This window comes from Oncorhynchus mykiss, chromosome 17 (assembly GCF_057628025.1).
Source record: "Oncorhynchus mykiss isolate SJ-2025 chromosome 17, ASM5762802v1, whole genome shotgun sequence".
NCBI lineage: Eukaryota > Metazoa > Chordata > Actinopteri > Salmoniformes > Salmonidae > Oncorhynchus > Oncorhynchus mykiss.
In genome coordinates, this window is record NC_143038.1 from 73,165,621 (window position 1) to 73,184,419 (window position 18,799).

Sequence of the window (18,799 nt, forward strand, 5' to 3'; positions counted from 1 at the left end):
TTGTCAACATGTGTTTAGAATGTGTGATGTGTTTTGTCAACATGTGTTTAGAATGTGTGATGTGTTTTGTCAACATGTGTTTAGAATGTGTGAGGATGTGTTTTGGCTACATGTGTTTAGATTGTGTGATGATGTGTTTTGTCAACATGTGTTTAGATTGTGTGATGATGTGTTTAGGCTACATGTGTTTAGAATGTGTGAGGATGTGTTTTGGCTACATGTGTTTAGAATGTGTGATGATGTGTTTTGTCAACATGTGTTTAGATTGTGTGATGATGTGTTTTGTCAACATGTGTTTAGAATGTGTGATGTGTTTTGTCAACATGTGTTTAGAATGTGTGATGATGTGTTTTGGCTACATGTGTTTAGATTGTGTGATGATGTGTTTTGTCAACATGTGTTTAGAATGTGTGAGGATGTGTTTTGTCAACATGTGTTTAGATTGTGTGATGATGTGTTTTGGCTACATGTGTTTAGATTGTGTGATGATGTGTTTTGGCTACATGTGTTTAGAATGTGTGATGATGTGTTTTGTCAACATGTGTTTAGATTGTGTGATGATGTGTTTTGGCTACATGTGTTTAGATTGTGTGATGATGTGTTTTGTCAACATGTGTTTAGAATGTGTGATGATGTGTTTTGTCAACATGTGTTTAGAATGTGTGATGATGTGTTTTGTCAACATGTGTTTAGATTGTGTGATGATGTGTTTTGGCTACATGTGTTTAGAATGTGTGATGTGTTTTGTCAACATGTGTTTAGAATGTGTGAGGATGTGTTTTGGCTACATGTGTTTAGAATGTGTGATGTGTTTTGTCAACATGTGTTTAGAATGTGTGAGGATGTGTTTTGGCTACATGTGTTTAGAATGTGTGATGTGTTTTGTCAACATGTGTTTAGAATGTGTGAGGATGTGTTTTGTCAACATGTGTTTAGAATGTGTGATGATGTGTTTAGGCTACATGTGTTTAGAATGTGTGAGGATGTGTTTTGGCTACATGTGTTTAGAATGTGTGATGTGTTTTGTCAACATGTGTTTAGAATGTGTGATGATGTGTTTTGTCAACATGTGTTTAGATTGTGTGATGATGTGTTTTGGCTACATGTGTTTAGATTGTGTGAGGATGTGTTTTGGCTACATGTGTTTAGAATGTGTGATGTGTTTTGTCAACATGTGTTTAGAATGTGTGAGGATGTGTTTTGTCAACATGTGTTTAGAATGTGTGATGATGTGTTTAGGCTACATGTGTTTAGAATGTGTGAGGATGTGTTTTGGCTACATGTGTTTAGAATGTGTGATGTGTTTTGTCAACATGTGTTTAGATTGTGTGATGTGTTTTGTCAACATGTGTTTAGAATGTGTGATGTGTTTTGTCAACATGTGTTTAGAATGTGTGATGATGTGTTTTGGCTACATGTGTTTAGATTGTGTGATGATGTGTTTTGGCTACATGTGTTTAGAATGTGTGAGGATGTGTTTTGGCTACATGTGTTTAGAATGTGTGATGTGTTTTGTCAACATGTGTTTAGATTGTGTGATGTGTTTTGTCAACATGTGTTTAGAATGTGTGATGTGTTTTGTCAACATGTGTTTAGAATGTGTGATGATGTGTTTAGGCTACATGTGTTTAGAATGTGTGAGGATGTGTTTTGGCTACATGTGTTTAGATTGTGTGATGATGTGTTTTGGCTACATGTGTTTAGAATGTGTGATGTGTTTTGTCAACATGTGTTTAGAATGTGTGAGGATGTGTTTTGGCTACATGTGTTTAGAATGTGTGATGATGTGTTTTGGCTACATGTGTTTAGATTGTGTGATGATGTGTTTTGGCTACATGTGTTTAGATTGTGTGATGATGTGTTTTGGCTACATGTGTTTAGAATGTGTGAGGATGTGTTTTGTCAACATGTGTTTAGATTGTGTGATGATGTGTTTAGGCAACATGTGTTTAGATTGTGTGATGATGTGTTTTGTCAACATGTGTTTAGAATGTGTGAGGATGTGTTTTGTCAACATGTGTTTAGATTTTGTGATGATGTGTTTAGGCTACATGTGTTTAGATTGTGTGATGTGTTTAGGCTACATGTGTTTAGATTGTGTGATGTGTTTTGTCAACATGTGTTTAGATTGTGTGATGATGTGTTTAGGCTACATGTGTTTAGATTGTGTGATGATGTGTTTTGTCAACATGTGTTTAGAATGTGTGATGTGTTTTGTCAACATGTGTTTAGATTGTGTGATGATGTGTTTAGGCTACATGTGTTTAGAATGTGTGATGATGTGTTTTGTCAACATGTGTTTAGATTGTGTGATGATGTGTTTTGTCAACATGTGTTTAGATTGTGTGATGATGTGTTTAGGCTACATGTGTTTAGATTGTGTGATGATGTGTTTTGTCAACATGTGTTTAGAATGTGTGAGGATGTGTTTTGGCTACATGTGTTTAGATTGTGTGATGATGTGTTTTGTCAACATGTGTTTAGATTGTGTGATGATGTGTTTTGGCTACATGTGTTTAGATTGTGTGAGGATGTGTTTTGGCTACATGTGTTTAGATTGTGTGATGATGTGTTTTGTCAACATGTGTTTAGAATGTGTGAGGATGTGTTTTGTCAACATGTGTTTAGATTGTGTGATGATGTGTTTTGTCAACATGTGTTTAGAATGTGTGAGGATGTGTTTTGGCTACATGTGTTTAGATTGTGTGAGGATGTGTTTTGGCTACATGTGTTTAGATTGTGTGATGATGTGTTTTGGCTAAGCACCAGCGGTCTCCAGCAGGTCGATCGTGAGTTACCAGTAGCTCGCAGCACACCTATGAGTAGTTTACCGAACAATTCTGAAAGTACATGGAGTGTGACACCGCAAACTCCCAACTACGATCTAATGAACGCAACACTGACATTATCCCACCCCAACATCAGCCACTATTGGCTTAAAAAAAGCCAAACCTAACACAATATCTACCAATTCATTTCCAGCAATATTTCCCGTGTTTGTCTGTTGTCTATCAGTCCGTGTGAAGCCAGTTGATGTGATAACCTTCTCGTGTGCTGACAGAAATACTTTCCCCAAAACCTTATACTACAAAGTAGTATAATTTATATCTATTATTTGTTATTTGTAAACTTTGTCATGAGATTACCAGCAGCAGTACAGAACCATCGCTAGACCGGCACATTAGACAGCACATTCCTCACTCGCTAAAAATATATTATTGTGATGTGATTTAACCATTGACATGGACTCAGAACATCCAATTCTGTCACAATTGTGATTTTGACAGTAAAAACACAAACAAAAATCTAAAACCAGGACAAATAAAACTGAGAAAACATTAATTTACTATAAAACAGACAACATAGTGTACTACTTTCAGACGTGGAGGGGTCTTAGTGAGATTAAGACGCCGGGCAACCCGTCCTCCACTTTATTATTATGTTAGAACATTAACCTCTTGCGATGAGCAATCCCCTATCCGGGAGCGTAATCATAGCCTCAAACGCATTAGCATAACGCAGCGGACATAAACACCCCTAGAAGCTTTTCCTATTCATGAAAATCGCAAATGAAATTAAATAAATATATTCAGACACAAGCTTAGCCTTCTGTTAACAACACTGTCATCTCAGATTTTCAAAATATGCGTTACAGCCAACGCTAGACAAGCATTTGTGTAAGTTTATCATGGCATAATGCTATGCTAGGCTCTGCTGGCAGCAGGCAACATTTTCACGAAAATAAGAAAAGCAACCAAATTAAATAATTTACCTTTGAAGAACTTCAGATGCTTTCACTCAGGAGACTCCCAGTTAGATAGCAAATGTTCCTTTTTTCCCAAAAATAATATTTTTGTAGGCGAAATAGCTCCCGTTTCTTCATCATGCTTGGCTGAGAAATCGACCGGAAAATGCTGCAACTATAACGGCAAACTTTTTTCAAAATTTGCTCCATAATATCGACAGAAACACGGCAAACGTTGTTTAGGATCCATCCTCAAGGTGTTTTTAACATATGTATTCGATAATATATCCGTCGAGGCAGTTGGTTTCTCATAAGAAGCGATTGGAAAAATGGCTACCTCAGTATTTTACCGAGATTTTCTGTGGGAGACACCATGTGACCACATGCGACATATGGTTCCTTACAGCCATTCTTCAATGGAAATGCCTAAAAAGACGTCACAATGCTGTAGACACCTTGGGGAATACGTGGAAAACATAAGCTCATTCGTAACTCATTCACAGCCATATAAGGAGGTGGTTTCAAAATATGCGGCACTTCCTGTTTGGATTTTTTGGGGGGTTTCGCCTGTAACATCAGTTCTGTGGCACTCACAGACAATATGTTTGCAGTTTTGGAAACGTCAGAGTGTTTTCTTTCCAAACCTGAGCATCGAGTCGAGCATCTTTTCGTGACAAAATATCTTGTTTAAAACAGGAACGTTTTTCATCCAAAATGTTTAATAGAGCCCCCTAATGCGTAACTGGTTAATGAATAAACTTGACAAACTTTGGTTAGGTCGGGGTATGATTTGGGTGGGCATTGTAGCTTTTTTGTTTCTTTGTTGGCCGGGTATGGTTCCCAATCAGAGGCAGCTGTCTATCGTTGTCTCTGATTAGGGATCATACTTAGGCAGCCTGTTTTCCACCTTAGTTTGTGGGATCTTGTTTTTCGTTAGTTGCTGTGTTAGCGCTACAAAACTCTACGTGTCGTTATTTCTTTCTTGTTTTTGGTGTTCATTTAAAAAACTTATGATGTACGCTGCACCTTGGTCCAATCCATCTTTAAACAAACGTAACAGAAGATCCCATCACAAACGGACCAAGCAGCGTGGTCAGGAGGAGAGGACATTTTTTTGGGGGGGGCGGGCAGATGAAGTGGGGCGTCGATGCTGAGGGGTGAGTCCGAGACCGAGGAGGAATTCTTAGACCGTTTGAGCGAGGAGTGGTTGGCAGTGGAGAGGGACGAAAGAGTTTGGAGTCTGGAGAAAGACAGTCACTTTAAGGAGCGTGTGACCCTTCAGGCACCATGCTTTGCATTTACACGTACTGTGTGTCTCTGATACGCATCCACAGCCCGGTGCGCTCTGTGCCAGCACCCCGGGCTAGGGTGAGCATCCAGCCAGGGCGGGTTGTGCCAGCTCTGCGCTCCAGACCTCCGGTGCGTTTCTCCAGCCTGGTGCGTCCTGTGCCAGCTCTACGCACCCTGCCTCTAGTGATGATCCAAGGCCCGAAGCCTCCAAATGATGATCCATGGCAGGAAGCTTCCAGTGATGATCTAAAGCCCGAAGCCTGCAGGGATGATCCATGGCACGAAGCCTGCAGTGATGATCCATGGCCCGAAGCCTCCAGCGACGGTCTGCAGTCCGAAGCATCCAGCGACGGTCTGCAGTCCGGAGTCTCCAGCGACGGTCTGTAGTCTGGAACCTCCAGCAACGGTCGGCTGTCCAGAGCCTCAAGCTCAATTCTCTCACATTAACATCATTACATCATTTCACAAATAGTTTAATCTCTACTCATTCATTTCATTCAATAATTAGACGCAAACCTCATAATGGAGGCACCTGTATAAACAAAAGTTATGGTAATGTAGCTGTATTCTTTCATGAGGTCACAAACATGAAACAAAACGGGCCGGGTCGTAGCTGGATTCTTCATCGACCGTTTACACATTCTCCAAAACATGGACATTGTTGAGTTCTCAAGTTCTGTGATGTAGAAGAAGTTCCTTAGTTCTACTGTGAAACTCTCTCTCTCTGTACTGCATGTTTAGGCGGAGGAGAGAGTTTCCTCCCGGAATTTACGACCTGAGATAACAGAACCTGGGTGTAGGAGGGAGAGAGAGGGGAATGCCACGCTCTGTACCCAGAAAGGATCACGTCATGATACTATGTAAATCCCACCCCAGGTCAAAAATTCTCTCAAACATCTTCTTTGGAGCCTTGAACAAACTGGAGCCAGCGTTCATTGTCCATTTGGGACTTTATCAAAAGTAATTTGAGGTCCATACTCCCCAGTTACTATCAACACATTTACTGTCCAACTCACAGAAATTCTATACTTGACCACTGCTACACACCTTTTGGACAACGTCAGCAAATCAAAGAAGCTGATTGGAGGAACCAGGTTTGGCACGCCCCCCATCTTCATCAACGGCGCTGCCGGGGAGACGGTCAAAAACTTCAAGGTCCTCGGTGTACACATCCCCGATGAGTTGAAATGGTCAAACCACACAGACACTGTGGTGAAGAAGGCACGGCGGAGACTCTTCAACCTCAGGAGGGTGAAGAAATGCGGCATGCCTCCGAATGGCCTCACAGTTGTCGTGTCAATGGCTATGCTGGATTAAGTGATATGATATGCTATTGGGGCGGCAGGGTAGCCTAGAGGTTAGAGCGTTGGGCTAGTAACCGGAAGGTTGCAAGTTCAAATCCCCTCGCTGACAAGGTAAAAATCTGTCGTTCTGCCCCTTCCTAGGCTGTTGTTCTGCCCCTGAACAGGCAGTTAACCCACTGTTCCTAGGCCGCCATTGAAAATAAGAATGTTCTTCTTGAGCTAATCATGTAAATGTAATTAACTAGAAAGTCGGGGCACCACAAAATTATATTTATAGAGCTGTTATCTTCCGAATAATCTCTTAAAGACCTAGTAATATTTTACATCAATAGCAGTCAATATTAATCGTCACCTTATTTCAGTCTCATCTGAAAGTTGTAAATTCTTGATTATCTTCACGAACACTGCCTAACAAGTTGAATCAGCAATGCAAAATTGGGTTTAATTATTTATTTACTAAATACCTAATACCACACAGAATTACTTAAACACAGAATGAATCATACATTGATTACAAATGATGTCATAAAGGAAAACATCCCTAGCGCCGGAACAGATATGACAGCTGGTTACACAAAGAAAAGTTTGGGTTTGTGTGAAAGAGCGGGAAGACTTGAGGAACAAAGGGAGAAGCTATGTCTCTATCTGGCCGTAGGCAGCTACTCTATCGTAAATACAGAATCTCATGTATTCTAAATTACCGCCCATTTGGAAAAGGAAAATGCAATAAATATTTACTCTGAGCTGCGCTTCAATAGGTTGGTGGTAGATGGAAGGCCGTGTTGCTCAACAGAGTCCTTTGTCCTTTGAAGAGTGTCTCTGGTGGTGAACGGGAAACGTTGTAGTGTTGTCGTTGTGTGTTAGACAGGTTACTCTGTCCGTCCTTTCCTAGCCCACGTTTACAGCGGCCGCTGCTAACTCAACGGCTAGGAGGTATCACTTCTGTAGTGAATAATAGTTCAAAGTTCATACCATTCGCAACCAAAGCTCACGCTGAGGTTGGCTTCGTTCTGTAGTTATTATCTGAACAATTCTGACATCAGATCGTCCTCCTAATGTACCCGGAACAGGAGTTTACATTTTCATCAAGGCTTTATATAGTGGAGGGAGAAGGGTGTGTTTTCATAGTTTATAACCCATGTCTCTTCACAGGGGCGGGCCACTGATTGAGCAGAGCCCTAACCTTATGAAAACCTAAATCTCTCATTTGGAAGCTAAAATTACATTTAATCTTTTCACCAATAATTTTATATTTAAACATTTAAATTGCACAACAATTCCATGTGAATCTGATAACTAGAATGTGTAGACTTTCCCAGATACAGTTTAGGTTGTCATGTCATCAGTCATATTGTCTCAGATGACAACCGAACTGACATCAAATTCATTAATTACCAACGCATATTTTCAACTGGTTCTATTACCGAAATATGGTTCCTTTCCCCCCACTTGTTTGATGTTCCCAGACTCTCTGTTTAACAAAGGCTACTCAAGAGTCCCTCTGTAGAGTCAAGAGAGAGAGGGAAGGGAGAAAGGCATTTATGGGGGGTCATAAACCTTACCCACAGGCCAACGTCATGACACAGTGTTCTACAGGAACACCATCGAGAGCATACACCATCGACACCATCGAGGGTCGGGCTGCATCATGGCCTGGTAAGGCAACTACACCGCCACTCAGACATTCTGCACTAACTGTAATTTTTATTCAGAAATTTGGAACGACACAAATAAATAATCATAACATTTAAAATTATTAAATATATACGAAAATAAGAGTCATATATTAAAAAGAAGTAACAAAGACAAATAGAAACAGATTTGTGTTGATTTGGCACTCGAGCATCAAAACATTACCCATCCCTCAACACTGTCAACCAAGAGTCAAGACTACACTACCCATCCCCCCAACACTGTCAACCAAGAGTCAAGACTACATTACCCATCCCCCCAACACTGTCAACCAAGAGTCAAGACTACACTACCCATCCCCCCAACACTGTCAACCAAGAGTCAAGACTACATTACCCATCCCCCCAACACTGTCAACCAAGAGTCAAGACTACACTACCCATCCCCCCAACACTGTCAACCAAGAGTCAAGACTACATTACCCATCCCCCAACACTGTCAACCAAGAGTCAAGACTACATTACCCATCCCCCAACACTGTCAACCAAGAGTCAAGACTACATTACCCATCCCCCCAACACTGTCAACCAAGAGTCAAGACTACATTACCCATCCCCCCAACACTGTCAACCAAGAGTCAAGACTCCATTACCCATCCCCCAACACTGTCAACCAACAGTCAAGACTACATTACCCATCCCCCCAACACTGTCAACCAACAGTCAAGACTACACTACCCATCCCCCAACACTGTCAACCAAGAGTCAAGACTACATTACCCATCCCCCAACACTGTCAACCAACAGTCAAGACTACATTACCCATCCCCCCAACACTGTCAACCAACAGTCAAGACTACATTACCCATCCCCCAACACTGTCAACCAACAGTCAAGACTACATTACCCATCCCCCAACACTGTCAACCAAGAGTCAAGACTACACTACCCATCCCCCAACACGGTCAACCAAGAGTCAAGACTACATTACCCATCCCCCAACACTGTCAACCAACAGTCAAGACTACATTACCCATCCCCCAACACTGTCAACCAACAGTCAAGACTACATTACCCATCCCCCCAACACTGTCAACCAAGAGTCAAGACTACACTACCCATCCCCCAACACTGTCAACCAAGAGTCAAGACTACATTACCCATCCCCCAACACTGTCAACCAACAGTCAAGACTACATTACCCATCCCCCCAACACTGTCAACCAACAGTCAAGACTACATTACCCATCCCCCCAACACTGTCAACCAAGAGTCAAGACTACACTACCCATCCCCCAACACTGTCAACCAAGAGTCAAGACTACATTAACCATCCCCCAACACTGTCAACCAAGAGTCAAGACTACACTACCCATCCCCCAACACTGTCAACCAAGAGTCAAGACTACACTACCCATCCCCCCAACACTGTCAACCAACAGTCAAGACTACATTACCCATCCCCCCAACACTGTCAACCAACAGTCAAGACTACATTACCCATCCCCCCAACACTGTCAACCAAGAGTCAAGACTACACTACCCATCCCCAACACTGTCAACCAACAGTCAAGACTACATTACCCATCCCCCAACACTATCAACCAAGAGTCAAGACTACATTACCCATCCCCCAACACTGTCAACCAACAGTCAAGACTACATTACCCATCCCCCAACACTATCAACCAAGAGTCAAGACTACACTACCCATCCCCCAACACTGTCAACCAACAGTCAAGACTACATTACCCATCCCCCAACACTATCAACCAAGAGTCAAGACTACATTACCCATCCCCCAACACTGTCAACCAAGAGTCAAGACTAAACCAATTCTCCTTGGTGGTGGGCAGACTGGTTTTATACTATTCTTAATGATTTCACACAAACCAGAAAAAAATGCAACAACATGTCTGTGAAACTATATATTCACATTATTATGAATAAATTGTGGTTTATTTGGTAGAATTTCGTAGTGTGACTGATTTTACCAATTGCATTAGTACTTTACAAAAGTTAGAGGTGCGCTATTTGATAGATTCCCCTGCTCCCCCTACCTTGGACTTCCAGTGGGGAGACCTGAGGTCATCCTACCCCGCCCATCTCGTACTTCTGAGTGGGAGACATTCCCAGGCAGCAGCCTGCCTAGCTCCCAAACTAGAATCAGGGCGCCCACTCCGACAAGGTTAATTGACCCACAGTCCCACACGGTGACATGATACCATTGACATGACGTACAAATGAGAGATAGACAACCAATGTTGCAAATGTCACCATTCCATTTTTTCCCGTGCTGGTCGCCCCGGCTAAGATTAGTTTTAAGGTTAGGGTTAAGAGCTATGGTTAGTTTTAGGGTTGGGGTAGAACCTAGGGTTGGGAGCTAGAGTTAGGGTTAGGAGCTAGGGTCAGGAGTAGTTTTAGGGTTAGGGAGCTAGGGTTGGTGTTAGGGTTAGGGAGCTAGGGTTGGTTTTAGGGTTAGGAGCTAGGGTTAGGAGCTTGGGTTAGTAGCTAGGGTTATAAGCTAGGTTTGGTTTTAGGGTTAGAACCTAGGGTTGGGAGCTTGTGTTAGGGTTAGTTTTATTTTTATTTTACTAGGCAAGTCAGTTAAGAACAAATTCTTATTTTCAATGACGGCCTAGGAACAGTGGGTTAACTGCCTGTTCAGGGGCAGAACGACAGCTCGGGGATTCAAACTTGCAACCTTTCGGTTACTATTCCAACGCTCTAACCACTAGGCTACCTTAGTTTTAGGATTTAGGGTTATGAGCTAGGGTTAGGAGCTAGGGTTAGTTTTAAGGTTAGGAGCTAGGGTTAGTTTTAAGGTTAGGGTTAGGGGTTAGTGAAAACAGGATTTTGAATGGGACTGAATTTTGTGTCCTCACAAGGTTAGCTGTACAAGACTGTGTGTGTGTGTGTGCCTGCACGTTAGACTGCCTGCCTATGTGTATGGTGTGCTCACCTAGATTCCTTTATAAGTGTGATAAGCCCAGGTGGCGTTCTGTAACTGTGATATGATGTGTGGTTCCTGCCAAGTCCTTATCACTAACCCTGCCAGATGGGCTCTGGTCCAGGACTCTAGCATTAAAACAGCTGGCCCCCTATTTCCTATTGGTCCTATGGGCTCTGGTCAGGGATATCTAGTCAGTTGTACAGCTGAGTGCATTCAACTGAAATGTGTCTTTTGCATTTAACCCAACCCCTCTGAATAGTGCACTATGTAGGGAACAGGGTGCCATTTAGCTCTGGTCTAAAGTCGTGAATAGGGTGCCATAATGCTCTGGTCTAAAGTTGTGAATAGGGTGCCATAAGGCTCTGGTCTAAAGTAGTGAATAGGGTGCCATAAGGCTCTGGTCTAAAGTACTGCACTATACAGGGAATAGGGTGCCAGCCCTGGTCTGAAGTACTGCACTATGCAGGGAATAGGGTGCCAGCCCTGGTCTGAAGTACTGCACTATGCAGGGAATAGGGTGCCATTTGAATGGTGTGGCTGTGGAACAAGTTGAGGAGACTAAATTACTTGGCGTTTCCTCAGATTGTAAACTGTTATGGTCAAACATATAGATTCAATGGTTGTAAAGATGGGGAGAGGTCTGTCTGTAATATAGAGATGGGGAGAGGTCTGTCTGTAATAAAGAGATGAGGAGAGGTCTGTCTGTAATAAAGAGATGGGGAGAGGTCTGTCTGTAATAAAGAGATGGGGAGAGGTCTGTCTGTAATGAAGAGATGAGGAGAGGTCTGTCTGTAATAAAGAGATGGGGAGAGGTCTGTCTGTAATAAAGAGATGGGGAGAGGTCTGTCTGTAATATAGAAATGGGGAGAGGTCTGTCTGTAATATAGAGATGGGGAGAGGTCTGTCTGTAATAAAGAGATGGGGAGAGGTCTGTCTGTAATAAAGAGATGGGGAGAGGTCTGTCTGTAATAAAGAGATGGGGAGAGGTCTGTCATAATGTAGAGATGGGGAGAGGTCTGTCTGTAATAAAGAGATGAGGAGAGGTCTGTCTGTAATAAAGAGATGGGGAGAGGTCTGTCTGTAATAAAGAGATGGGGAGAGGTCTGTCTGTAATAAAGAGATGGGGAGAGGTCTGTCTGTAATAAAGAGATGGGGAGAGGTCTGTCAGTAATAAAGAGATGGGGAGAGGTCTGTCTGTAATAAAGGGATGGGGAGAGGTCTGTCTGTAATAAAGAGATGGGGAGAGGTCTGTCTGTAATAAAGAGATGAGGAGAGGTCTGTATGTAATAAAGAGATGGGGAGAGGTCTGTCTGTAATAAAGAGATGGGGAGAGGTCTGTCTGTAATAAAGAGATGGGGAGAGGTCTGTCTGTAATAAAGAGGGAGAGGTCTGTCTGTAATAAAGAGATGGGGAGAGAGAGGTCTGTCTGTAATTAAGAGATGGGGAGAGGTCTCTCTGTAATAAAGAGATGGGGAGAGGTCTGTCATAATAAAGAGATGGGGAGAGGTCTGTCTGTAATATAGAGATGGGGAGAGGTCTGTCTGTAATAAAGAGATGGGGAGAGGTCTGTCTGTAATATAGAGATGGGGAGAGGTCTGTCTGTAATAAAGAGATGGGGAGAGGTCTGTCTGTAATATAGAGATGGGGAGAGGTCTGTCTGTAATATAGAGATGAGGAGAGGTCTGTCTGTAATAAAGAGATGGGGAGAGGTCTGTCTGTAATAAAGAGATGGGGAGAGGTCTGTCTGTAATAAAGAGATGAGGAGAGGTCTGTCTGTAATATAGAGATGAGGAGAGGTCTGTCTGTAATATAGAGATGGGGAGAGGTCTGTCTGTAATATAGAGATGGGGAGAGGTCTGTCTGTAATGAAGAGAAGGGGAGAGGTCTGCCTGTAATAAAGAGATGGGGAGAGGTCTGTCATAATGTAGAGATGGGGAGAGGTCTGTCTGTAATATAGAGATGGGGAGAGGTCTGTCATAATGTAGAGATGGGGAGAGGTCTGTCTGTAATGAAGAGATGAGGAGAGGTCTGTCTGTAATAAAGAGATGGGAAGAGGTCTGTCTGTAATATAGAGATGGGGAGAGGTCTGTCATAATGTAGAGATGGGGAGAGGTCAGTCTGTAATAAAGAGATGAGGAGAGGTCTGTCATAATGTAGAGATGAGGAGAGGTCTGTCTGTAATATAGAGATGGGGAGAGGTCTGTCTGTAATGAAGAGATGAGGAGAGGTCTGTCTGTAATAAAGAGATGGGGAGAGGTCTGTCTGTAATATAGAGATGGGGAGAGGTCTGTCATAATGTAGAGATGGGGAGAGGTCTGTCTGTAATAAAGAGATGAGGAGAGGTCTGTCATAATGTAGAGATGAGGAGAGGTCTGTCTGTAATAAAGAGATGGGGAGAGGTCTGTCTGTAATATAGAGATGGGGAGAGGTCTGTCATAATGTAGAGATGGGGAGAGGTCTGTCTGTAATAAAGAGATGAGGAGAGGTCTGTCATAATGTAGAGATGAGGAGAGGTCTGTCTGTAATAAAGAGATGGGGAGAGGTCTGTCTGTAATATAGAGATGGGGAGAGATCTGTCTGTAATAAAGAGATGGGGAGAGGTCTGTCTGTAATATAGAGATGGGGAGAGGTCTGTCTGTAATAAAGAGATGCTCTGCTTTTTTGACTCCACAAAGCAAGTCCTGCAGGCTCTAGTTTTATCTTATCTTGATTACTGTCCAGCAGTGTGGTTGAGGGCTATAAGGAAAGACATAGTTCAGCTGCAGCTGGTCCAGAACAGAGCAGCACATCTTGCTCTTCGGTTTAATCAAAGGGCTGATATTAATACTATGCTGCCAGTCTCTCTTGGCTAAGAGTTGAGGAGAGACTGACTGCATCACTGCTTCTTTTTATAAGAAACATGAATGTGTTGAAAATCCCTAATTGTTTGCATAGTCAACTTATACACAGCTCTGACACACACACACTTATCCCGCCAGACGTGCCATCAGGGGTCTTTTCACAGTCCCCAAATCCTGAACAAATTAAAGAAAGCGTACAGTATTAAATAGAGACATTATTGCATGGGACTTCCTTTCATCTCATATTGCTCAAATAAACAGCCAAACCTGGTTTCAAAAAACAGATAAAGCAACACCTCACGGCACAACGCCTCTCCCCTATTTGACCTAGATAGTGTGTGTGTATACATTGATATGTAGGCTATTGGACCTAGATAGTGTGTGTGTTGATATGTAGGCTATTGGACCTAGATAGTGTGTGTGTATACATTGATATGTAGGCTATTGGACCTAGATAGTGTGTGTGTGTGTTGATATGTAGGCTATTGGACCTAGATAGTGTGTGTGTTGATATGTAGGCTATTGGACCTAGATAGTGTGTGTGTTGATATGTAGGCTATTGGACCTAGATAGTGTGTGTGTTGATATGTAGGCTATTGGACCTAGATAGTGTGTGTGTGTGTTGATATGTAGGCTATTGGACCTAGACAGTGTGTGTGTTGATATGTAGGCTATTGGACCTAGACAGTGTGTGTATGTGTTGATATGTAGGCTATTGGACCTAGATAGTGTGTGTGTGTGTTGATATGTAGGCTATTGGACCTAGATAGTGTGTGTGTGTGTGTTGATATGTAGGCTATTGGACCTAGATAGTGTGTGTGTGTGTGTTGATATGTAGGCTATTGGACCTAGATAGTGTGTGTGTGTGTGTTGATATGTAGGCTATTGGACCTAGATAGTGTGTGTGTGTGTGTTGATATGTAGGCTATTGGACCTAGATAGTGTGTGTGTGTGTGTTGATATGTAGGCTATTGGACCTAGATAGTGTGTGTGTGTGTGTTGATATGTAGGCTATTGGACCTAGATAGTGTGTGTGTGTGTATTGATATGTAGGCTATTGGACCTAGATAGTGTGTGTGTGTGTGTTGATATGTAGGCTATTGGACCTAGATAGTGTGTGTGTGTATTGATATGTAGGCTATTGGACCTAGATAGTGCGTGTATGTATTGATATGTAGGCTATTGGACCTAGATAGTGTGTGTGTGTGTGTTGATATGTAGGCTACGTGTGCCTTTTTAAATATTTCTGTAGTTCTGTCCTTGAGCTGTTCTTGTATTAATGTCATGTTTTGTGTTCTGTGTTCTGTGTTCTGTGCTCTGTGTTCTGTGTTCTGTGTTCTGTGTTCTGTGTTCTGTGTGGACCACAGGAAGAGTAGCTGCTGCTTTGGCAACAGCTAATAGGGATCCTAATAAAATAGCAGAAATGACAAATACCGTTTGTGACGCCTCTGGTCCAGGACATCAGACCTATAACCTACCTCCATACTGACAATAACTCACCGGACTTCATACATTCTGGAGGAACTGGGCCTTTCAGGAAAATGAGCTTCTTTTTCTGTCCGTGTTTTGTTCTAATAATAGACAGAGGTAGAAGATGACTTCACACCTTCAGCATAGTTTTTCTCCCAGGTGTATCGGACTGCCTGCTAACGGAACTCACATCTAAACTTACATAGGCTGTTTCATAGAAACTCATAATGCAGGCCAGGAATTCAGTCTCCTGACTGATTACTGACTAATGCAGGTTAGCCAGATCTGCTGTCTCCTGACTGATTACTGACTAATGCAGGTTAGCCAGATCTGCTGTCTCCTGACTGATTACTGACTAATACAGGTTAGCCAGATCTGCTGTCTCCTGACTGATTACTGACTAATGCAGGTTAGCCAGATCTGCTGTCTCCTGACTGATTACTGACTAATACAGGTTAGCCAGATCTGCTGTCTCCTGACTGATTACTGACTAATGCAGGTTAGCCAGATCTACTGTCTCCTGACTAATTACTGACTAATGCAGGTTAGCCAGATCTGCTGTCTCCTGACTGATTACTGACTAATGCAGGTTAGCCAGATCTGCTATCTCCTGACTAATTACTGACTAATACAGGTTAGCCAGATCTGCTGTCTCCTGACTGACTGACTGACTGACTGATGCTGGTTGACGCAGGTTAGCCAGATCTGCTATCGCCTGACTGACTGACTGACTGATGCTGGTTGACGCAGGTTAGCCAGGCCTGCTATCTCCTGACTGACTGACTAATGCTGGTTGATGCTGGTTGATGCAGGTTAGAAGGCAATTGTGTTTCTAAATGAGTGTATTTGTTGAAGTACTTTTAGTGTTTCTGTTTTTATTGATTTGTTTCTCTCTCTCTCTCTTTCTCTCTCTCTCTCTCTTTTCTTTCTCTCTCTCTCTCTTTTCTCTCTCTCTCGCTCTTCTCTCTCTCTACTCTCTCCTCTCATCTCTCTCTCTTTTCTCTCTTCTCTCCTCTCATCTCTCTTCTCTCTCTTCTCACTCTCTTCTCTCTCTCTCTCTTCTCTTTCTCTCTCCTCTCTTTCTCTCTTCTCTCTCTCTCTCCTCTCTTTCTCTCTTCTCTCTCTCTCTCTCTCTCTCTCTCTCTCTCGCCTCTCCTATAGAAACACAAGGTGGACTTGTTCTACAAGTTGCGTCACGTGATGAATGAGCTGTTTGACCTTCGGAGACAGATGCTGTCTGGTCACCTGACCCAGGATCAGTTCAGAGATGTCAAGAAACACATCACAGTCCGCCTGGACTGGGGCAACGAGTGAGTTCACTTACAGTAATGTACCCTTCTGTTATACTGTAGTGACTGTAGGTTCATACTGTAGGTAATATTGTAATGACTGTAGGTAATACTGTAGTGACTGTAGGTAATACTGTAGTGGCTGTAGATAATACTGTAGTTACTGTAGGTAATACTGTAGGTAATACTGTAGTGACTGTAGGTAATATTGTAGGTAATACTGTAGTGAGTGTAGGTAATACTGTAGGTAATACTGTAGGAAATACTGTAGTGACTGTAGGTAATACTGTAGTGACTGTAGGTAATACTGTAGGTAATACTGTAGTTACTGTAGGTAATACTGTAGGTAATGCTGTAGTGACTCTATGTAATACTGTCGGTAATACTGTAGTGACTGTAGGTAATACTGTAGGTAATACTGTAGTTACTGTAGGTAATACTGTAGGTGATACTGTAGTGACTCTAGGTAATACTGTAGGTAATACTGTAGGTAATACTGTAGTGACTGTAGGTAATATTGTAGGTAATACTGTAGTGACTGTAGGTAATACTGTAGGTAATACTGTAGTGACTGTAGGTAATACTGTAGGTAATACTGTAGGTAATACTGTAGTTACTGTAGGTAATACTGTAGTTACTGTAGGTAATACTGTAGGTAATACTGTCGTGACTGTAGGTAATATTGTAGGTAATACTGTAGTTACTGTAGGTAATACTGTAGGTAATACTGTAGTTACTGTAGGTAATACTGTAGGTAATACTGTAGTGACTGTAGGTAATATTGTAGGTAATACTGTAGTTACTGTAGGTAATACTGTAGTTACTGTAGGTAATACTGTAGGTAATACTGTAGTTACTGTAGGTAATACTGTAGGTAATACTGTAGTGACTGTAGGTAATATTGTAGGTAATACTGTAGTTACTGTAGGTAATACTGTAGTTACTGTAGGTAATACTGTAGGTAATACTGTAGTTACTGTAGGTAATACTGTAGGTAATACTGTAGTTACTGTAGGTAATATTGTAGGTAATACTGTAGTTACTGTAGGTAATACTGTAGTTACTGTAGGTAATACTGTAGGTAATACTGTAGTTACTGTAGGTAATACTGTAGGTAATACTGTAGTTACTGTAGGTAATACTGTAGGTAATACTGTAGTTACTGTAGGTAATACTGTAGTTACTGTAGGTAATACTGTAGGTAATACTGTAGTTACTGTAGGTAATACTGTAGGTAATACTGTAGTTACTGTAGGTAATATTGTAGGTAATACTGTAGTCACTGTAGGTAATACTGTAGGTAATACTGTAGTTACTGTAGGTAATACTGTAGGTAATACTGTAGTTACTGTAGGTAATACTGTAGGTAATACTGTAGTTACTGTAGGTAATACTGTAGTTACTGTAGGTAATACTGTAGGTAATACTGTAGTTACTGTAGGTAATACTGTAGGTAATACTGTAGTGACTGTAGGTAATACTGTAGGTAATACTGTAGTTACTGTAGGTAATACTGTAGTCACTGTAGGTAATACTGTAGGTAATACTGTAGTTATTGTAGGTAATACTGTAGTCACTGTATGTCACACTACAACACAGTGACTGGGGTGGAGTGTCTAATGAGTGTGTCAGGTTAGCACACAGACACAAACACACACACACACACATGAGGTAATGTCAACAGCCAGCCTGACACTCATTCTTGGTCTTGGCTGGTGAAATCCCCATAAGCCTCTTTCCTATCCTCACAGACAAAACGCTGTTAAAGTCATGTTTACTACGAAAATCCCCTGGCTTATCTGTCTGGTTTTCTCACAAAAGAAAGGCCCCTATTTGTTATTTGTCAGCACACTTTGAAAACTTATAGCAGCAGACATCTATTGCAACGCTCTCGATTACTATTTATTTACGAGATAATTACACGAATGGATGTAAACAGTGCTATCAGTTAATTCATTTAGAAAATAAATATTTGTAAGGGTACATCAGTTTCAGTAGACGACCGTGCCATACATACCCTGATTGGAGATAAGTAACGGACAACAAAACTTCTACTGCTACGTACAGCTATTTTCACTCACTGTCACGTCCTGACCATAGTTCCATTTTTAATGTCTCTGTTTTAGTTTGGTCAGGGTGTGAGTTGGGGTGGGCATTCTATGTTTTGTAGTCTATGTTTTGTATTTCTATGTGTTTGGCCTGGTATGGTTCCCAATCAGAGGCAGCTGTCAATCGTTGTCTCTGATTGAGAACCATACTTAGGTAGCTCTTGCCCAC

The 18,799-nt window shown here is 41.9% G+C and overlaps 1 protein-coding gene across 1 annotated transcript in view; it reads left to right on the forward strand.

The window, feature by feature from the left end:
* Positions 1-18,799, forward strand: part of LOC110493302 (dedicator of cytokinesis protein 3) — a 348,112-nt gene that overhangs the window by 191,201 nt on the left and 138,112 nt on the right. Inside the window, exon 6 of the mRNA XM_090206492.1 lies at positions 16,395-16,543. Coding sequence (XP_090062618.1) covers positions 16,395-16,543 — 149 coding nt within the window. The remainder of the gene's footprint in view (positions 1-16,394; positions 16,544-18,799) is intronic.